Source organism: Mustelus asterias, unplaced genomic scaffold (assembly GCF_964213995.1).
Source record: "Mustelus asterias unplaced genomic scaffold, sMusAst1.hap1.1 HAP1_SCAFFOLD_741, whole genome shotgun sequence".
NCBI lineage: Eukaryota > Metazoa > Chordata > Chondrichthyes > Carcharhiniformes > Triakidae > Mustelus > Mustelus asterias.
In genome coordinates, this window is record NW_027590690.1 from 122,904 (window position 1) to 145,317 (window position 22,414).

The window sequence follows — 22,414 nt, forward strand, 5'->3', positions numbered from 1 at the left end:
GAACCTTCTCTGCACTCCCTCCAAGGCAAATATATCCTTCCGCAAATAAGGGGACCAATACTGCACACAGTATTCCAGCTGCGGCCTCACCAATGCCCTGTACAGATGCAGCATGACATCTCTGCTGTTATATTCTATCCCCCTTGCGATATCGGCCAACATCCCATTTGCCTTCTTGATCACTGTTGCACCTGCAGACTGGGTTTTTGCGGCTCATGCACAAGGACCCCCAGGTCCCTCTGCACAGCAGGATGTTGTAATTCTTTTCCATTTAGATAATAATCCAATTTGCTATTATTTCCTCCAAAGTGAATAACCTCGCATTTGTCAACGTTATACTCCATCTGCCAGATCCTCGCCCACTCACTCAGCCTGTCCAAATCCCTCTGCAGACCTTCTACGCCCTCCACACGACTCACTTTTCCACTTATCTTTGTGTCGTCTGCAAACTTTGTTACCCTGCACTCAGTCCCCCTCCTCCAGATCGTCTATATAAATGGTAAATAGTTGAGGCCCCAGTACCGATCCCTGCGGCACGCCCCTAGTCACCATCCGCCAACCAGACACGGGGAGAACGTGCAAACTCCACACAGACAGTGACCCAAGCCAGGAATTGAACCCGGGTCCCCGGCACTGTGAGGCAACAGTGCTAACCGACTGTGCCACCGTGCCGCTCGGGCATAGTTATGGGTGGAGGAGCTATTGATTGGCAGCGTAGGGACTCGTTAACATTGGTCAGCATTCAACGCGTTTTGTACATGACTTTCGCCCTCCTCCCCATAGTGGGGTGGGATGGAGTAATGTAGATTTTAGGTTTCTTAAAGTAGGGGATAAGCAGCTGGTGTGGGAGGGGTGCCTGCGTCTCTGGACAGAGGGGGGGGGGGGGTGGTAGGAGTTGAATGCGCTCCTCACCCCTTGACATTTCCCTCCTTATCTGCCACAACGCTAGTCTTGTGCTGAAGGCGAGGGGATCCAGCCACTGCCACGGTGCTGGGCACAGAGGCCCAAGCGACGGTTACTTACTTCTGCATCGTGCTCAGCTCCACGCGCACAATAAGTTCGGTCTTGGAGGGCATGTTCTTGAAGACATCGGTCTTGAGGCGTCGCAGCATGTGGGGGCCGAGGAGATCGTGCAGCTTCTTGATCTGGTCCTCCTTCGAGATGTCGGCGAATTCTTCGAGGAAACCCTCCAGATTGCTGCAAGGAGGAGGGAAATGTGAGCCGAGTCCTGTAGGGGAGGAAACCTGCCGTCCTTACCCGGTCTGGCCTACACGTGACCCCAGAGCCACAGCAATGTGGTCGACTCTCAGCTGCCCCCTGAAATAGGAGGGCAATGAGGGACGGGCGATAAATGCTGGGTATCGGCTAGCAGTGCCCAAATCCCGTAAAATGAATGGATAAATAAATAAAATATAGCAAATTTAATGTGACCAAACTTCCCAAGGGTCTTCGCAGGAGTAATGAGCAAATTCTCATTTGATAGTCACGTTTCATCAAGCAACATCAAAGAACAATACAGCACAGGAACAGACCCTTCGGCCCTCCAAGCCCGCGCCGCTCCCTGGTCCAAACTAGACCATTCTTTTGTATCCCTCCATTCCCACTCCGTTCATGTGGCTATCTAGATAAGTCTTAAACGTTTCCAGTGTGTCCGCCTCCACCACCTTGCCCGGCAGCGCATTCCAGGCCCCCACCACCCTCTGTGTAAAATACGTCCTTCTGATATCTGTGTTAAATCTCCCCCCCTTCACCTTGAACCTATGACCCCTCGTGAACGTCACCACCGACCTGGAAAAAAGCTTCCCACCGTTCACCCTATCTATGCCTTTCATAATTTTATACACCTCTATTAGGTCTCCCCTCATCCTCCGTCTTTCCAGTGAGAACAACCCCAGTTTACCCCAATCTCTCCTCATCACTAAGCCCTTCCATACCAGGCAAGGCCCCAAAGCTTGAGCAAAGATGTAGCTTTTAAGGAGCCACTTATAAGATGGAGATCAGCGGAGAGTTTTTGGCTTCCGACAGCTGAAGGCACATGGAGTGAGCAAAGTCAGGGTTACGCAAGAGGCCGGGGTTGCGAACTGGGAAATTAATGGCTGAACTTTTGACCCGTTGGTTTGGCTCAATTGATAGCACTCTGACCTCAAGTCAGCAGCTCCGAGGTTCATGTCCAGGAACATGCGGGGTGAAAATACAGGCTGATGTCCTCTTCCCAGTGCCGAGGGTGTGCCGCCCAGTCTGAGGAACTGTCCTTCGGCTGACGTGTTTGGGGTGAGATTCCCATTGGGATGAGAGCAGGTTCCTTGCGGAGGAGGTTGAGGGGAGACTTAATAGGAGGTTTATAAAATGATGAAGGGGATAGATAGAGTGGACGTTCAAAGACTATTTCCTCGGGTGGATGGAGCTATTACAAGGGGGCATAACTATAGAGTTCATGGTGGGAGATACAGGAAGGATATCAGAGGTAGGTTCTTTACGCAGAGAGTGGTTGGGGTGTGGAATGGACTGCCTGCAGTGATAGTGGAGTCAGACACTTTAGGAACATTTAAGTGGTTATTGGATAGGCACATGGAGCACACCAGGATGATAGGGAGTGGGATAGCTTGATCTTGGTTTCAGATAAAGCTCGGCACAACATCGTGGGCCGAAGGGCCTGTCCTGTGCTGGACTGTTCTATGTTCTCCTGGCCAGCATTCCCCACCTCAGCCGAAACGAGAACCAGGTAAGCTGGGTATTGGTTTAGTTGTGGTTTGAGAGATCTTGCGGCGTGCCAAACAGCAGCCATGCTTTCTACAAAGCACCAATGCCTACCACCGAGGGAATTCATCGTGCCGAAGCACTTGGCGAACCTGAGACAGAATTGGAATGGAGTTAAATAGCATCCTCTCTCCGTCCCATTGCAACCAAGAACACCGACAGAGATCGGGTGCAGAAACTGGCTGTGAAAGAGGCATAACAGAAGCAGGCGGAGAGATGTGCTCTCCCCTGCCCTCTGCCACTGAATCAGAATTCCGACAGTGCAGGAGAGGCAATAAGGCCCCTCGAGTCTGCACCGACCCTCCAGCAGAGTATCTTACCCGGGCCCTCTCCCCCTACCCTATCCCCCGTAACACCACACATTTACCACAGCTAATCTAAGTTTATTTATTAGTGTCACAAGTAGGCTTACATTAACACGGCAATGAAGTTACTGTGAAAATCCCCTAGTCGCCACACTCCGGCGCCTGTTCGGGTAACACCGAGGGAGAATTTAGCACGGCCAATGGATAGGGATAGTGCCGTACAGCAGGGCAAGGTTTACAATAGGGGGAGAGGTAATTATGATGCGATTAGGCAAGAATTAGGGGGCATAAGATGGGAACAGAAACTGTCAGGGAAAGGAACTAATGAAAAGTGGAACTTTTTCAAGGAAAAAATACTGGGTGTCCTCGATAGGTATAAAGAACAATACAGCACAGGAACAGGCCCTTCGGCCCTCCAAGCCCGCGCCGCTCCCTGGTCCAAACGAGACCATTCTTTTGTATCCCTCCATTCCCACTCCGTTCATGTGGCTATCTAGATAAGTCTTAAACGTTCCCAGTGTGTCCGCCTCCACCACCTTGCCTGGCAGCGCATTCCAGGCCCCCACCACCCTCTGTGTAAAATATGTCCTTCTGATATCTGTGTTAAACCTCCCCCCCCTCACCTTGAACCTATGACCCCCTCGTGAACGTCACCACCGACCTGGGGAAAAGCTTCCCACCGTTCACCCTATCTATGCCTTTCATAATTTTATACACCTCTATTAAGTCTCCCCTCATCCTCCGTCTTTCCAGGGAGAACAACCCCAGTTTACCCAATCTCTCCTCATAACTAAGCCCCTCCATACCAGGCAACATCCTGGTAAACCTCCTCTGCACTCTCTCTAAAGCCTCCACGTCCTTCTGGTAGTGTGGCGACCAGAACTGGGCGCAGTATTCCAAATGCGGCCGAACCAACGTTCTATACATCTGCAACACCAGACCCCAACTTTTATACTCTATGCCCCGTCCTATAAAGGCAAGCATGCCATATGCCTTCTTCACCACCTTCTCCACCTGTGACGTCACCTTCAAGGATCTGTGGACTTGCACACCCAGGTCCCTCTGCGTATCTACACCCTTTATGGTTCTGCCATTTATCGTATAGCTCCTCCCTACATTATTTCTACCAAAATGCATCACTTCGCATTGATCTGGATTGAACTCCATCTGCCATTTCTTTGCCCAAATTTCCAGCCGATCTATATCCTTCTGTAGTTTCTGACAATGTTCCTCACTATCTGCAAGTCCTGCCAATTTTATGTCGTCCGCAAACTTACTGATCACCCCAGTTACACCTTCTTCCAGATCGTTTATATAAATCACAAACAGCAGAGGTCCCAATACAGAGCCCTGCGGAACACCACTAGTCACAGGCCTCCAGCCGGAAAAAGACCCTTCCACTACCACCCTCTGTCTTCTGTGACCAAGCCAGTTCTCCACCCATCTAGCCACCTCCCCCTTTATCCCATGAGATCCAACCTTTTTCACCAGCCTACCATGAGGGACTTTGTCAAACGCTTTACTAAAGTCCATATAGACGACATCCACGGCCCTTCCCTCGTCAACCATTCTGGTCACTTCTTCAAAAAACTCCACCAGGTTAGTGAGGCATAACTTCCCTCTCACAAAACCATGCTGACTATCGTTATGTCAGGTATCGTTATGACAGGTATGTCCCTGTCAGGCAGGGAGGAAATGGCCGAGTGAGGGAACCATGGTTCACGAAAGAGGTGGAATGTCTTGTGAAAAGGAAGAGGGAAGCTTATGTAGGGATGAGGAAACAAGGTTCAGATGGCTCGATTAAGGGTTACAAGTTAGCAAGGAATGAGCTGAAAAAGGGGCTTAGGAGAACTAGGAGGGGACATGAGAAGTCCTTGGCAGGTCGGATCAAGGAAAACCCCAAGGCTTTTTACTCTTATGTGAGGAATAAAAGAATGACCAGGGTGAGGTTAGGGCCAGTCAAGGACAGTAGTGGGAACTTGTGTATGGAGTCAGTAGAGATAGGAGAGGTGATGAATGAATACTTTTCTTCAGTGTTCACCAAGGAGAGGGGCCATGTTTTTGAGGAAGAGAAGGTGTTACAGGCTAATAGGCTGGAGGAAATAGTTGTTCGGAGGGAGGATTACTGGCAGTTTTGAATAAACTGAAGGTTGATAAGTCCCCTGGGCCTGATGAAATATATCCTAGGATTCTTTGGGAGGCAAGGGATGAGATAGCAGAGCCTTTGGCTTTGATCTTTGGGTCCTCACTGTCCACGGGGATGGTGCCAGAGGACTGGAGAGTGGCGAATGTTGTTCCTCCGTTTAAGAAAGGGAATAGAAATGACCCTGGTAATTATAGACCGGTTAGTCTTACTTCAGTGGTTGGTAAATTGATGGAAAAGGTCCTTAGGGATAGGATTTATGACCATTTAGAAAGATGCGGATTAATCCGGGATAGTCAGCACGGATTCGTGAAGGGCAAGTCGTGCCTCACAAATTTGATAGAATTTTTTGAGGAGGTAACTAAGTGTGCTGATGAAGGTAGGGCAGTTGATGTCATATACATGGATTTTACTAAGGCGTTTAATAAGGTCCCCCATGGTCGGCTTATGATGAAAGTAAGGAGGTGTGGGATAGAGGGAAAGTTGGCCGATTGGATAGGTAACTGGCCATCTGATCGAAGACAGAGGGTGGTGGTGGATGGAAAATTTTCGGACTGGAGGCACGTTGCTAGCGGAGTGCCACAGGGATCAGTGCTTGGTCCTCTGCTCTTTGTGATTTTTATTAATGACTTAGAGGAGGGGGCTGAAGGGCGGATCAGTAAATTTGCTGATGACACCAAGATTGGTGGAGTAGTGGATGAGGTGGAGGGCTGTTGTAGGCTGCAAAGAGACATAGATAGGATGCAAAGCTGGGCTGAAAAATGGCAAATGGAGTTTAACCCTGATAAATGTGAGGTGATGCATTTTGGTAGGACAAATTTAAATGTGGATTACAGGGTCAAAGGTAGGGTTCTGAAGACTGTGGAGGAACAGAGAGATCTTGGGGTCCATATCCACAGATCTCTAAAGGTTGCCACTTAAGTGGATAGAGCTGTGAAGAAGGCCGATAGTGTGTTAGCTTTTATTAACAGGGGGTTGGAGTTTAGGAGCCGTGGGGTTATGCTGCAACTGTACAGGACCTTGGTGAGACCACATTTGGAATATTGTGTGCAGTTCTGGTCACCTCACTATAAGAAGGATGTGGAAGCGCTGGAAAGAGTGCAGAGGAGATTGACCAGGATGTTGCCTGATTTGGAGGGTAGGTCTTATGAGGAAAGGTTGAGGGAGCTAGGGCTGTTCTCTCTGGAGCGGAGGAGGCTGAGGGGAGACTTAATAGAGGTTTATAAAATGATGAAGGGGATAGATAGAGTGAACGTTCAAAGACTATTTCCTCGGGTGGATGGAGCTATTACAAGGGGGCATAACTGTAGGGTTCGTGGTGGGAGATATAGGAAGGATATCAGAGGTCGGTTCTGTACGCAGAGAGTGGTTGGGGTGTGGAATGGACTGCCTGCAGTGATAGTGGAGTCAGACACTTTAGGAACATTTAAGCGGTTATTGGATAGGCACATGGAGCACACCAGGATGGTAGGGAGTGGGATAGCTTGATCTTGGTTTCAGATAAAGCTCGGCACAACATCGTGGGCCGAAGGACCTGTTCTGTGCTGTACTGTTCTATGTTCAATGCATCCTAATCTGCAAGTCTTTTGGACCGTGGGAGGAAACCGGAGCACCCGGAGGAAACCCACGCAGACACGGGGAATTTGTCCAGACTCCACACAGACAGTGACCCAAGCCGGGAATTGAACCCGGGGTCCTGGCGCTGAGAGGCAGCACTACTAGCCACTGTGCCGCCCATCTAACCTAAGGGGCAATTTAGCATGGCCAATCCGCCTAACCCACACATCTTTGGAGTGTGGGAGGAAATCAGGGCACCCGGAGGAAACCCACACAGACACGAGGAAAACATGGGGCACAAGGTGGCACAGTAGTTAGCACTGCTGCCTCACAGCGCCAGGGACCCGGGTTCAATTCCCAGCTTGGGTCACTATCTGTGTGGAGTTTGCACGTTCTCCCCGTGTCTGCATGGGTTTCCTCCGGGTGCTCCGGTTTCCTCCCACAGTCTGAAAGACGTGCTAGTTAGGGTGCATTGACCCGAACAGGCGCTGGAGTGTGGCGACTAGGGGAATTTCACAGTAACTTCATTGCAGTGTTAATGTAAGCCTTACTTGTGACTAATAAATAAGCTTTAAAAAAAAAAAAATACAACATGCAAACTCCACACAGACCAAGGCCGGAATTGAACCCGGGTCCCTGGCGCTGTGAGGCAGCAGTGCTAACCCGCTGTGCCACACATGTTTTCTCTTACCCAGGCTTGTAAGCAATGTAGGTAGCATCGGCTTGTTAAGCTCTGATCTACCCTCTCAATGGAAAAAAACACTGCCAACACCATATCTTGAAGTGATTTTGAATATCAAGACCTGTTCAGCCTCTTTAAAAGGCTTGGCGTTTCGAGTCGAGATGACCCTTTGACAAAGGGTCGTCTGGACTGGAAACGTCAGCTCTTTTCTCTCCTTCCAGATGCTGCCAGACCTGCCGTGATTTTCCAGCGCTTTCTCTTTTGGTTTCAGATTCCAGCATCCGCAGTAACTTGCTTTTATCTTTAACAGGCTTTGAAGTTTAACCAAATCTGATGGATTTTAGTTTTCAATGCCACGTTTTTTTATCCTCGAAATATTTCAGTTGTTTTTCTTTAAGGATAAAAATTACAGAGCCTCAAAAAAATGCCACGACACTAAGGATGTGGATGTGGATATATGTGTAGTGATGCTTGGATAGTGATGTCTTCCTTAATTGTAGAAACTATTAATAATCTAATGCTTCCAGTATTATAGTATAAGTGAGTATAAACTACTGCCTGGGTCCTGGCGGTTGGGTGAGGTCATGTGATGGAATGGCCTTGTTCTGCAGACAACTGCCTGCTAAGATAAGCTGAATGCAGCTGCGATCACTTGTTATCACACAAGTGTGATCAGGATGGTAAGGATGCAAATGGAAAGTGGGAGGCCTTCAAAGGAGAAATTTTGAGAGTGCAGAGTTTGTATGTTCCTGTCAGGATTAAAGGCAAAGTAAATAGGAATAAGGAACCTTGGTTCTCAAGGGAGATTGTAACACTGATTAAGAGGAAGAGAGAGTTGTATGAAATGTACAGGCAGCAAGGAACAGATCAGATGCTCGAGGAGTATAAAAAGTGCAAGAAGCTACTTAAGAGGGAAATCAGGAGGGCTAAAAGAAGACATGAGGTTGCTTTGGCAGACAGAGTGAAGGAAAATCCAAAGAGCTTCTATAGGTATGTTCGGAGCAAAAGGATAGTGAGGGATAAAATGGGTCCTCTTGAAGACCAGAGTGGTAGACTGTGTATGGAACCAAAAGAGATGGGGGAGATACTAAACGCGTTTTTTGCATCCGTATTTACTGAGGAAACGGGCATGGAGTCTACGGAAATAGGGCAAACAGGTAGGGAGGTCATGGAACCTTTACAGATTAAAGGGGAGGAGGTGCTCGCCGTCTTGAGGCAAATCAGAGTGGATAAATCCCCAGGACCAGATAGGGTATTCCCACGGACCTTGAGGGAAGCTAGTGTTGAACTTGCAGGGGCCCTGGCAGACATATTTAAAATGTCAGTATTCACGGGGGAGGTGCCGGATGATTGGAGGGTGGCTCATGTTGTTCCGTTGTTTAAAAACGGTTCCTAAAGAAATTTGGGAAATTATAGACCAGTAAGTTTGACGTCGGTGGTGGGCAAGTTATTGGAAGGTGTGATAAGGGATAGGATCTACAAATATTTGGATAGACAGGGACTTATTAGGGAGAGTCAACATGGCTTTGTGCGTGGTAGGTCATGTTTGACCAATCTATTAGAGTTTTTCGAGGAGGTTACCAGGAAAGTGGATGAAGGGAAGGCGGTGGATGTTGTCTACCTGGATTTCAGCAAGGCCTTTGACAAGGTCCCTCTTGGGAGGTTAGTTAGGAAGGTTCAGTCGCTAGGTATACATGGGGAGGTAGTAAATTGGATTAGACACTGGCTCAATGGAAGAAGCCAGAGAGTGGTTGTGGAGGATTGCTTCTGAGTGGAGGCCTGTGACTAGTGGTGTGCCGCAGGGATCGGTGTTGGGTCCATTGTTGTTTGTCATCTATATCAATGATCTGGATGATAATGTGGTAAATTGGATCAGCAAGTTTGCTGATGATACAAAGATTGGAGGTGTAGTGGACAGTGAGGAAGGTTTTCAAAGCTTGCAGAGGGATTTGGACCAACTAGAAAAATGGGTTGAAAAATGGCAAATGGAATTTAACGCAGACAAGTGTGAGATATTGCACTTTGGAAGGACAAACCAAAGTAGAACATACAGGGTAAATGGTAGGACTCTGAAGAGTGCAGTTGAACAGAGGGATCTGGGAATACAGGTACAGAATTCCCTAAAAGTGACGTCACAGGTGGATAGGGTCGTAAAGAGTGCCTTTGGTACATTGGCCTTTATAAATCGGAGTATCGAGTATAAAAGTTGGAGTGTTATGGTAAGGTTATATAAGGCATTGGTGAGGCCAAATTTGGAGTATTGTGTACAGTTTTGGTCACCTAGTTACAGGAAGGATGTAAATAAGGTTGAAAGAGTGCAGAGAAGGTTCACAAGGATGTTGCCGGGACTTGAGAAGCTGAGTTACAGAGAGAGATTGAATAGGTTGGGACTTTATTCCCTGGAGCGTAGAAGATTGAGGGGAGATTTGATAGAGGTTTATAAGATTTTGATGGGTATCGATAGAGTGAATGCAAGCAGGCTTTTTCCGCTGAGGCTAGGGGAGAAAAAAACCAGAGGGCATGGGTTAAGGGTGAAAGGAGAAAAGTTTAAAGGGAATATTAGGGGGGGCTTCTTCACGCAGAGAGTGGTGGGAGTGTGGAATGAGCTGCCGGATAAAGTGGTAAATGCTTTTAACATTTAAGAAAAACTTGGACGGGTTCATGGATGAGAGGGGTGTGGAGGGATATGGTCCAAGTGCAGGTCAGTGGGACTAGGCAAAAAATGGTTCGGCCGCAGACAAGAAGGGCCAAAAGGCCTGTTTCTGAGCTGTAATTTTCTATGGTTCTATGTTCTGTGTTGCAGCATATGTGCACAGAATGAGACTGGCCAGTGAAGGTCAGCACGAGGAGTGCACGAAGGATTATTATCCTCTGATTGGTAACGAGTATATTGGGGCTATAGCTGGTAGGCTATCGGGTCACTTGCATGCGTTATAAAAAAAGTATTTGTACTATACCAAAACAAAGAAGTGTGTTCAGTCTCCCCCGTGGACTGCAAGCTTTGTTAGCCTGCATCATTAAGGAAGACTGACCCGACGTCGTAACATAATGAAATAAAGAGGTTGATTAAACATCTGGAGTTGAATCGATTTGTTGTCGAACCAAGCCGGATAGAGTGTAAATTGAGATTATCAAGGACACTTCACCCCGGTGTCTTGGCCAGTATTTGTTGCACAAAAACAAACAAATCTCAGGGCTCGGTCACAATCACATTGCACTTGGTGGGATCTTGCTGTGTACAGATTGGCTGCCAAGTTTCCTACGTTACAGCCACATAGTGGCTGCACTTCCAAATCTACTTCCGTTGTTGTAAAGTGCTGAGAGACACCCAGAGATCGAGAAAGGTCGATTGTGGGAAAGACCCATCTGCTTCCCTTGAGGGAAGGAAATCTGCCGTCCTTACCCCGGTCTGGCCTACACGTGACTCCAGAGCCTCAGCCAACATGGTCGACTCTTAAAATGGCCTCAGAAATGGGTAATAAATGCCGGCCCAGCCCAGCCAGCGACGCCCATGTCCCACAAACGGATAATTAAAAATAAAATAAATGCAATTGCCTCAGTTTCCCCTACCTTTAAAACAAACAACACTTACTTGAAACGGTCGGACGTCAGGAAGTTGAGCAGGTGGAAGAGTTCTTCTAGATTGTTCTGTAGCGGCGTTCCCGTCAGCAACAGCTTCCAGTCAATTTTATAACCATTCAACACTCTGAAGAACTGAAGGAATATCAGCAGTAGGTCAGTGCAGCGGTCAGAATTCCCTCCTTGAGTGCATCCCAAGAGTTGGGGGGGGGGGGGGGCGGGCAGTAACTAAGTCACTGAGGACCGGGACAGTCCGGTTTCCACTTCACCCCGGAGCAGCCTCCGAGGCAGACGTCCGTAGGCTCAACACTCGCCCCAGAGACTCCGGTAACAATCCAGGACGACTTGACTCTCCCAGTTCAGCACTGGGGAAGCACAATCATTTTGGAAATGTCATCTGTCAAGGGGGTTGAACCCATTACTGTCATAGAACAGTACAGCACAGAACAGGCCCTGCGGCCCACGATGTTGTGCCGAGCTTTATCTGAAACCAAGATCAAGCTATCCCACTCCCTATCATCCTGGTGTGCTCCATGTGCCTATCCAATAACCGCTTAAATGTTCCTAAAGTGTCTGACTCCACTATCACTGCAGGCAGTCCATTCCACACCCCAACCACTCTCTGCGTAAAGAACCTACCTCTGATATCCTTCCTGTATCTCCCACCATGAACCCTATAGTTATGCCCCCTTGTAATAGCTCCATCCACCCGAGGAAATAGTCTTTGAACGTTCACTCTATCTATCCCCTTCATCATTTTATAAACCTCTATTAAGTCTCCCCTCAGCCTCCTCCGCTCCAGAGAGAACAGCCCTAGCTCCCTCAACCTTTCCTCATAAGACCTACCCTCCAAACCAAGCAGCATCCTGGTAAATCTCCTCTGCACTCTTTCCAGCGCTTCCACATCCTTCTTATAGTGAGGTGACCAGAACTGCACACAATATTCCAAATGTGGTCTCACCAAGGTCCTGTACAGTTGCAGCATAACCCCACGGCTCTTAAACTCCAACCCCCTGTTAATAAAAGCTAACACACTATAGGCCTTCTTCACAGCTCTATCCACTTGAGTGGCAACCTTTAGAGATCTGTGGATATGAACCCCAAGATCTCTCTGTTCCTCCACAGTCTTCAGAACCCTACCTTTGACCCTGTAATCCACATTTAAATTAGTCCTACCAAAATGAATCACCTCACATTTATCAGGGTTAAACTCCATTTGCCATTTTTCAGCCCAGCTTTGCATCCTATCTATGTCTCTTTGCAGCCTACAACAGCCCTCCACCTCATCCACTACTCCACCAATCTTGGTGTCATCAGCAAATTTACTGATCCACCCTTCAGCCCCCTCCTCTAAGTCATTAATAACAATCACAAAGAGCAGAGGACCAAGCACTGATCCCTGCGGCACTCCGCTAGCAACCTGCCTCCAATCCGAAAATTCTCCATCTACCACCACCCTCTGTCTTCGGTCAGACAGCCAGTTACCTATCCAATCGGCCAACTTTCCCTCTATCCCACACCTCCTCACTTTTCATCATAAGCCGACCATGAGGGACCTTATCAAACGCCTTAGTAAAATCCATGTATATGACATCAACTGCCCTACCTTCATCAACACATTTAGTTACACTGTCAGATGGGTTGTTTTTAATGAGCTGGGGGTGTGTGGCCGGGGGGGGGGGGGGAGCGGGGATGCTTTGGGACATAGGTTGTGAAAAGTACAGATTAGAATGCGTGCATAGACTCTCACGACTGCTATCTGTTTGACTTTTGGTGGTTTTTAAGCAGCTTAGCAAGGCTTGGCAAAGTCGGTTTGGACGATAAATGTCACAAAAACAGAAAATGCTGGAAAATCTCAGCAGGTCCGATAGTATTTGTGGGAGAGAGGACAGAGCCAACGTTTCGAGTCTGGGGTGACCCTCCGTCAGAGCCAAGTGCAAGGAAAATCAGGAGAGTTTTATACTAAGGGCAGCACGGTGGCACAGCGGGTTAGCGCTGCTGCCTCACAGCTCCAGGGACCCGGGTTCGATTGCCGGCCTTGGGTCACTGTCTGTGCGGAGTCTGCACATTTTCCCCGTGTCTGCGTGGGTTTCCTCCGGGTGCTCCGGTTTCCTCCCACAGTCCGAAAGGCGTGCTGGTTAGGGTGCTAAATTCTCCCTCAGTGTTACCCGAACAGGCGCCGCAGTGTGGCAACTAGGGGATTTTCGCGGTAACTTCAATGCGGTGTTAATGTAAGCCAACTTGTGACACTAATAAATGAAAACTTTTTGTTTCCATTGGTTGAAGAAACTAGAACACCGGCAGAGGATTATTTTTTTTATTCATTCGTGGGACACGGGCGTCGCTGTCTGGGACCAGCATTTATTGCCCATCCCTAGTTGCCCCTTGGAGGGCAGTTGAGAGTCAACCACATTGGCTGTGGCTCTGGAGTCACATGTAGGCCAGACCGGGGTAAGGGCGGCAGATTTCCTTCCCTAAAGGGAACCAGATGGGTTTTTCCGAGAATGGGTCATCAGTAGATTCTTAATTCCAGATATTTTTTTTATTGAATTCAAATTCCACCGTCTGCCGTGGCGGGGATTCGAACCCCGGGTCCCCCCAGAACGTTAGCTGAGTTTCTGGATTAACAGCCTAGCGATAATACCACTGGGTCATGGCCTCCCCAAGGCTGGGATAGACAGATTTCTGATGTCTCAGGGAGAGAGGGATATGGGGAGGAGGAAGGGAAATGGAATTGAAGCCTAGTATCAGCCATAATTGTCGCGAACAGGCTCGACTGGCTGCATTGTCCAAGCGTGCCCTTGATTTCTCTTCTTGTTTTAGTTCATTTGAGTAAAATTCGTAAAATATGAAAAGTTTTCACGTGGCCTTTTGAGTCGGTCACTGGGAATTCATCTCTCTTTATACAGGGGCGGCACGGTGGCACAGCGGGTTAGCACTGCTGCCTCACAGCACCGGGGACCCGGGTTCGACTCCCGGCTCGGGTCACTGTCTGTGTGGAGTCTGCACGTTCTCCCCCCGTGTCTGCGTGGGTTTCCTCCGGGTGCTCCAGTTTCATCCAAAAATGTGTGGGTTCGGTTGATTGGCCATGCTAAATTGCTCCTTAGTGTTAGAGGGATGTCAGGGGGATTAGCGGGGTAAATATGTGGAGTTACGGGGATAGGGCCTGGGTGGGATTTTGTCAGTGCAGACTCGATGGGCCGAATTTCCCTTCTGTGGAGTAGGGATTCTACGAGGGATGGTAACATAAGAACTAGGAGCCGGAGTAGGCCATCTGGCCCCTCGAGCCTGCTCCGCCATTCAATAAGATCATGGCTGATCTTTTTGTGGACTCAGCTCCACTTACCCGCCCGCTCACCATAACCCTTCATTCCTTTACTGTTCAAAAATCTATCTATCCTTGCCTTAAAAACATTCAATGAGGTAGCCTCACTGGGCAGGGAATCCCACAGATTCACAACCCTTTGGGTGAAGAAGTTCCTCCTCAACTCAGTCCTAAATCTGCTCACCCTTATTTTGAGGCCATGCCCCCTAGTTCTAGTTTCACCTGCCAGTAGAATCAACTTCCCTGCTTCTATCTTATCTAGTCCCTTCATAATCTTATATGTTTCTATAAGATCTCCCCTCATTCTTCTGAATTCCAAAGAGTATAGAAACATCGAAAACTACAGCACAAAACAGGCCTTCGGCCCCATATGTTGTGCCGAACATATCCCTACCTTTTAGGCCTACCTATAACCCTCCATCCTATTAAGTTCCATGTCCTCACCCAGGAGTCTCTTAAAAGACCCTATTGAGTTTGCCTCCACCACCACTTACGGCAGCCGATTCCACTCGCCCACCACCCTCTGTGTGAAAAACTTCCCCCTAACATTTCCCCTGTACCTACCCCCCAGCACCTTAAACCTGTGTCCTCTCGTAGCAGCCATTTCCACCCTGGGAAAAAGCATCTGAGAGTCCACCCGATCTATGCCTCTCAACATCTTATACACCTCTATTAGGTCTCCTCTCATCCTACGTCTCTCCAAGGAGAAAAGACCGAGCTCCCTCAGCCTATCCTCATAAGGCATGCCACTCAATCCAGGCAACATCCTTGTAAATCTCCTCTGCACCCTTTCAATCTTTTCCACATCCTTCCTGTAATGAGGCGACCAGAACTGAGCACAGTACTCCAAGTGGGGTCTGACGAGGGTCTTATATAGCTGCATCATTATCCCCGGACTCCTAAACTCAATCCCTCGAATGATAAAGGCCAGCACACCATACGCCTTCTTAACCACCTCCTCCACCTGCGGGGCCGATTTTAGAGTCCTATGGACCAGACCCCACAATCCTTCTGATCCTCTACAGTACTAAGAGTCTTTCCCTTTATATTGTACTCCTTCATCCCATTTGACCTGCCAAAATGGACTACTACGCATTTATCTGGGTTGAAGTCCATCTGCCACTTCTCCGCCCAGTCTTGCATCCTATCTATGTCCCTCTGTAACTGCTGACATCCCTCCAGACTATCCACAACCCCACCAACCTTCGTGTCGTCAGCAAACTTACCAACCCATCCCTCCACTTCCTCATCCAGGTCATTTATGAAAATGACAAACAGCAAGGGTCCCAGAACAGATCCCTGGGCACACCACTGGTGACCGACCTCCATTTAGAAAAAGACCCATCTATACCCACTCTCTGCCTCCTTTGGGCAAGCCAGTTCTGGATCCACAGGGCAGCAGCCCCTTGGATCCCATGCCCTCTCACTTTTTCTAGAAGCCTTGCATGGGGGACCAGTAGAGCCCCAGTCTACTCAAGTCTCTCCTCATAAGCCAACCCTCTCAACTCCGGAATCAACCTAGTGAATCTCCTCTGCACCCCCTCCAGTGCCAGTATATCCTTTCTCAAGTAAGGAGACCAAAACTGTACACAGTACTCCAGGTGTGGCCTCACCAGCACCTTATACAGCTGCAACATAACCTCTCTGTTTTTAAACTCCATTCCTCTAGCAATAAAGGACAACATTTCATTTACCTTCTTAATTACCTGCTGCACCTGCAAACCAACTCCTTGAGATTCCTGCACAAGGACGCCCAGGTCCCTCTGCACAGCAGCATGCTGCAATTTTTTACCATTTAAATAATAGTCCATTTTGCTGTTATTCCGACCAAAATGGATGACCTCACATTTACCAACATTGTACTCCATCTGCCAGACCCTCGCCCACTCACTTAGACTATCTATATCCCTTTGCAGCGTCCTCTGCACACTTTGCTCTGCCACCCATCTTGGTGTCATCTGCGAATTTTGATACACTGCACTTGGTCCCCAACTCGAAATCATCTATGTAAATCGTAAACAATTGCGGTCCCAACACTGATCCCTAAGGCACACCACTAGTCACTGATCGCCAACCAGAAAAACACCCATTTACCCCCCACTCTTTGTTTTGTTAGTTAGTAAAGCATCCTTTAGGGAAAGAAAGCTGCTGTCTTTATCAGTCTGTGCCAGTATAGGACACCAGACCCACAGCGATATGGGTGTCTTTAACTGCTCTCTGAAGGGGCCGAGCAAGAAATCCAGTAACCACCTCATCAGGGCAACGAGGGATGGCCAACGTCACCTCTGCCAGCACTCTGACAGTGACCCAAAGCGATGGCCCAGAGGTATTATCACTAGACTATTAATCCAGAAACTCAGCTAATGTTCTGGGGACCCGGGTTCGAATCCAGTCCGCGGCAGGTGGTGGAATTTGAATTCATTAAAAAATATCTGGAATTAAGAATCTACTGATGACCATGAAACTGTTGGCGGAAAAACCCATCTGGTTCACTAAAGTCCTTGAGGGAAGGAAATCTGCTGTCCTTACCAGGTCTGGCCTACATGTGACTCCAGAGCCACAGCAACGTTTTTGAGTTTCCACTGCCCTCTGAACAAGGGAAACTAGGGACTATCGTAGAATCCTACAGTGCAAAAGGGATGGGCAATAAATGCTGGCCCAGCCAGCGATGCCCAGGTCCCACGGATGAAGGGAAAAAATGCCCACAGCCATCAAATGGATCCCCCGAGGAGCAGAATCAGGTGGCTGCCTGTACCACACCCCAGCTGGAGGGAGCTCCTTCATTGGAAAACATTGATAATAGGGTCAGAAGAGCTCTTACCAAAGTCAGTCGTGAGCTTCATGTAAGTGTACAATGCACTGCTAGGAAACGTGAACGCTACGAAGACGCCGCATGGCAGAACATGAGGGAGGCCCATCTTGCTCAACCTCACCTTGGATTGGTTGTTCTTCAGCCTGTGCGCCTCATCCACCACGAGACAGGCCCATTTAATGGAGCTCAACGCTGCCTGGTCGATGGTGATCAACTCGTAGGACGTCAACAAAACGTGGAACTTCACCTGTGCCTGACTCTGTGGAACAAACATAAGAACATGTAAACTAGGAGCAGGAGTAGGCCATCCGGCCCCTCGAGCCTGCTCCGCCATTCAATAAGATCATGGTTGATCTTTTCGTGGACTCAGCTCCACTTACCCGCCCGCTCACCATCACCCTTCATTCCTTTACCGTTCAAATATTTATCTATCCTTGCCTTAAAAACATTCAATGAAGTAGCCTCACTGGGCAGGGAATTCCACAGATTCACAACCCTTTGGGTGAAGAAGTTCCTCCTCAACTCAGTCCTAAATCTGCTCCCCCTTATTTTGAGGCCATGCCCCCTAGTTCTGGTTTCACCTGCCAGTGGAAACAACTTCCCTGCTTCTATCTTATCTATTCCCTTCATAATCTTGTATGTTTCTATAAGATCTCCCCTCATTCTTCTGAATTCCAATGAGTATAGCCCCAGTCTACTCAGTCTCTCCTCATAAGCCAACCCTCTCAACTCCGGAATCAACCTAGTGAATTCTCCTCTGCACCCCCTCCAGTGCCAGTATATCCTTTCTCAAGTAAAACATCAGTTAGGACAGTTAAACAGATTGCTGCACGAGGATAGATTCCTCTTGATAAGTTACCCCTTCCCTTGTTTAGGTTCCTCGGGGTGTAGGACCCATTGTCAATGGTCCCCTAGATAACTCACTTATCCCACTTTTGGCACTGGGTACTAACCCGGAGGAATGCAAATCTGCCCCGTCTGCACCTCAACGTTTTTCTTAAAAAACGGCTTACCCGAATCTTGACAGCCCGCTTGCTGACTTTAACTGCACTGTCGTCAAAGCAAAACTCGTTTTCCCGGATGACGGCACGGCTGTCTTTGTCCCCAGTGTACGTTACCACGTAGAAGTCTGGTGCCCACATCTCAAACTCGCGCTCCCAGTTTATGATGGTGGACAGGGGAGCACTGACCAGGAAGGGGCCACTTGTATGTCCCTGAGGAATCAGGAGAAAAAAAAAAGAACAATGATCAAACCAGGTGGATCGCACCAGGGCAGGGCTTCCTCAGTTAATGGCCGGGCGTTGGGGAGAGTTACAGAACAAAGAGATCTAGGGGTACATGTTCATAGCCCCTTGAAAGTCACAGGCGGACAGGGTGGTGAAGGCGGCTTTCGGCATGTTTGCTTTCATTGGTCAGGACATTGAATACAGGAGTTGGGATGTCTTGTTGAAGTTGTACAAGACATTGGTAAGGCCACACTTGGAATACTGTGTACAGTTCTGGTCACCCTATTATAGAAAGGATATTATTAAGCATTTTGGCCTCAACTACTTTGTGGCAGTGAATTCCACACATTCACCACCTGCTGGGTGGATTTCTCCTCATCTCAGTTCTAATTTCGGGAGCAAAACTCTCCATTCTTAGCTAGTCTGAGCCTGTATGTGACCCTGCATGTTTAGATGGCCAATCAACCTAACCTGCACATCTTTGTACACCAATGGGCAATTTAGCACGGCCAATCCACCTAACCTGCACATCTTTGGACACTAAGGGACAATTTAGCACGGCCGATCCACCTAACCGACACATCTTTGGACACTAAGGGGCAATTTAGCATGGCCAATCCGCCTGACCCGCACATCTTTGGACACTAAGGGGCAATTTAGCATGGCCAATCCATCTAACCCGCACATCTTTGGACACCAATGGGCAATTTAGCATGGCCAATCCACCTAACCTGCACATCTTTAGAATCTGGGAGGAAACTGGAGCACCCGGAGGAAACCCACGCAGACACAGGGGGGGAGAACGTGCAATCTCCCACACAAAGTCAGTCACCCGAGGCCGGAATCGAACCTGGGACCTTCGCGCTGTGCGGGCAGCAGTGCTAACCACTGTGCCATGATGCCGCCCATCCCAGCAAAAGAACGGCAATATCTTTCATCTTCGGGTACCACTGCTCACAATACTCTTGTTCTTGAAGTGTTCTTATGCTCTCCTGGCTGCGCTCCCATCACCTACGCTGTGTTAACTTTGAGCTCTTCCAAAACCCTTCTGTCCTGATGCTTCCTTTTTTAATTTTTTCTTGGGACACGGGTGTCGCAGGAAAGGCCGGTATTTGTTGCCCGAACCTAATTGCCCCTGGAACGGAAGATTTAGTTCCTCATGTAAAATGGATGTTAGCAAGTCATTTCAGAGGGCAGTTGAGAGTCAACCACATTGGCTGTGGCTCTGGAGTCACGTGTAGGCCAGACCGGGTAAGGACGGCAGATTTCCTTCCCTAAAGGGAACATTAGTGACCGAGATGGGTTTTTATGATAATTGGCAATGTTTTCATGATCAGCATTGCGAAGACCAGCTTTCAATTCCAGGTTTTTATTTTTTAATTGACTTTAAATTCCATCCGTTGCAGCAATGAGATTCGAAACCAAGGGCCCAGAGAATTCATCAAGCGCCCAGTGGATTACTAGTCCACTGCCACAGAAAGTAGTTGAGGCCAAAACGTTGTGTGATTTCAAGAAGAAATTAGATATCACTCTTGGGGCTAAAGGGATCGAGGGATATGGGGGGGAAGGAGGGGATCAGGGTATTGGATTTGATGATCAGCCATGATCGTAATGAATGGCGGAGCAGGCTCGAAGGGCCAAATGGCCTCCTCCTGCTTCTAATTTGTGTTTCTAAAAGGACATTAGTGGAAGTTGGGTTTTTCCGATAGCTTTGTGGTTACCTTCACTGATCACAGTGATCCAAGGATTCTTTTAATATAGTTCTGAAATTATTAGTGCGGGCCTGTGTAGAGCAGCGAGTCCAGGACTCTGGACGTACGATTACCACACCCCCTAACACACAGCAAAACATCAACCTATCAGATAAATTAACAGACAGTGATTTTAAACCACAAACGGCCTTTTACCTCTTTGTACAGAGAGTACAAGAAGACAATGGTCTGGATCGTCTTGCCCAGCCCCATCTCGTCAGCCAGGATGGTGTCCGTACCCTGTGCCCAGGAGAAGCGGAGCCAGTTTAGCCCCTCCAGTTGGTACATGTGCAGGGTTCCACCAGTGACCGTGACGAAGTCCGGCTGCAGCTCGTATTTGATGGTTGGCTGCGGGGGGGGGGGGAAAGAAAGAAAAAAAAGGGGCGACAAGGGTGACACGATGCAGAAGAAAAGCTGGAGAGAGCTGGAAAGACACAACGTAATGACCTATTGACTTATAAGATACAGGAACAGAATTAGTCCATTCGGCCCATCGAGACCGCTCCGCCATTCGATCATGGCTGATATGCTCCTCAGCCCCATTTTCCTGCCTTCTCCCCATAACCCTTCAACCCATTAAAAATCTGTCTAACTCCTCCTTAAATGTACTCACTGTCCCAGCATCCAGCGCACTTTGGGGGAGCGAATTCCACAGATTCACAACCCTTTGGGAGAAGTAGTTTCTCCTCAACTCTGTTTTAAATTTGCTGCCCCTTATCCTAAGACCTCTCGTCCTAGAATGTCCCACCAGAGGAAGCATCCGCCTCCACGTCTACCTTATCCATACCTTTTATCATCTTGTGTACCTCACAATTTGATCTCCCCTCATTCTCCTAAATTCCAGAGAGTGTAGGAAATTGAATGGGTCGTCGCTGGACAGGGTGATCTTGTTGGTGTTGAAGAACATGAACGGGATTTGACAGAAGTTGCATTTGAGAAACTCAAATACCCAGAAACACAAGTCATAAAATAACAGGGGAACAGCTAAGGGAAGCTGTGCAGAACCTCATCATCGGGGAAGTCAGCAACAAGAATGTGCTGGAAGTGACCGGTGTGGGTAGCTCTGGAAATAAAGGGGACCCGGAACATGGGGAAGGCAGACGTCTCGCAGCGAGAAGCTTCAGGCCCCATTCCAGGACTCGAGCACAAACCCTACAGTCATAGAATCCCTACAGTACAGGAGGAGACCATTCAGCCCATCGAGCCTGCACCGACAACAACCCCAACCCAGGGCGGCACAGTGACACAGTGGTTCGCGCTGCTGCTTCACAGCACCGGGGGACCCGGGTTCGATTCCTGGCTTGGGTCACACTGTGTGTGCAGTTTGCACGTTCTCCCCGTGTCTGCGTGGGTTTCCTCCGGGTGCTCCGGTTTCCTCCCACAGTCTGAAAGACGTGCTGGTTAGGGTGCATTGGCCGTGCTAAATTCTCCCTCAGTGTTACCCCAACAGGGGCCGGAGTGTGGCCACTCGGAGTATTTTCATAGTAACTTCATTGCTGTGTTAATGTAAGCCTTACTTGCGACTAATAAATAAACTTTACTTTTTTTAAAAAAACTTTATTATCCCCTTAACCCCACATATTTATCCCCCCTAATCCACCCCACCCCCCCAAAGTGCAGACTCCGCACAGACAGTGACCCGAGGCTGGAATCGAACCCAGGTCCCTGGCGCTGTGAAGCAGCAGTGCTAACCACTGTGCCACCTTTCCATGTTCCATTCCCCGTCACTGCAACATCTCTTTAACATGGAAGTAAAACCGCTGCTACCCTTTGGCAAGACATATTCTACTGAAAAGATTGACAGTAATCACAAACTATTCCACAACGAGGACATCAGACCGTGCCTTATTTGCTGACGACACCACCGTAGTGGGTCGGATCTCAAACAATGACGAGACAGAGAACAGGAATGAGACAGAGAATCTGGTGAACTGGTGCGGCAACAATAATCTCTCCCTCAATGTCAACAAAACGAAGGAGATTGTCATCGACTTCAGGAAGCGTAAAGGAGAACATGGCCCTGTCTACATCAATGGGGACGAAGTAGAAATGGTCGAGAGCTTCAGGTTTTTAGGTGTCCGGATCACCAACAACCTGTCCTGGTCCCCCCCATGCTGACACTATAGTTAAGAAAGCCCCACCAACGCCTCTACTTTCTCAGGAGGTTAAGGAAATTTGGCAAGTCCACTACAACTCTCACCAACTTTTACAGATGCACCATAGAAAGCATTCTTTCTGGTTGTATCACAGCTTGGTCTGGGCTCCTGCTCTGCCCAA

The 22,414-nt window shown here is 48.5% G+C and overlaps 1 protein-coding gene across 1 annotated transcript in view; it reads right to left on the reverse strand.

The window, feature by feature from the left end:
• LOC144487336 (chromodomain-helicase-DNA-binding protein 3-like) overlaps window positions 1-22,414 on the reverse strand; it is a gene marked incomplete at its 5' end in the record, with an annotated part of 178,666 nt that overhangs the window by 94,304 nt on the left and 61,948 nt on the right. Inside the window, 5 exons of the mRNA XM_078205414.1 lie at window positions 1,024-1,197; window positions 11,037-11,158; window positions 17,282-17,419; window positions 18,174-18,374; window positions 20,294-20,485. Coding sequence (XP_078061540.1) covers window positions 1,024-1,197; window positions 11,037-11,158; window positions 17,282-17,419; window positions 18,174-18,374; window positions 20,294-20,485 — 827 coding nt within the window. The remainder of the gene's footprint in view (window positions 1-1,023; window positions 1,198-11,036; window positions 11,159-17,281; window positions 17,420-18,173; window positions 18,375-20,293; window positions 20,486-22,414) is intronic.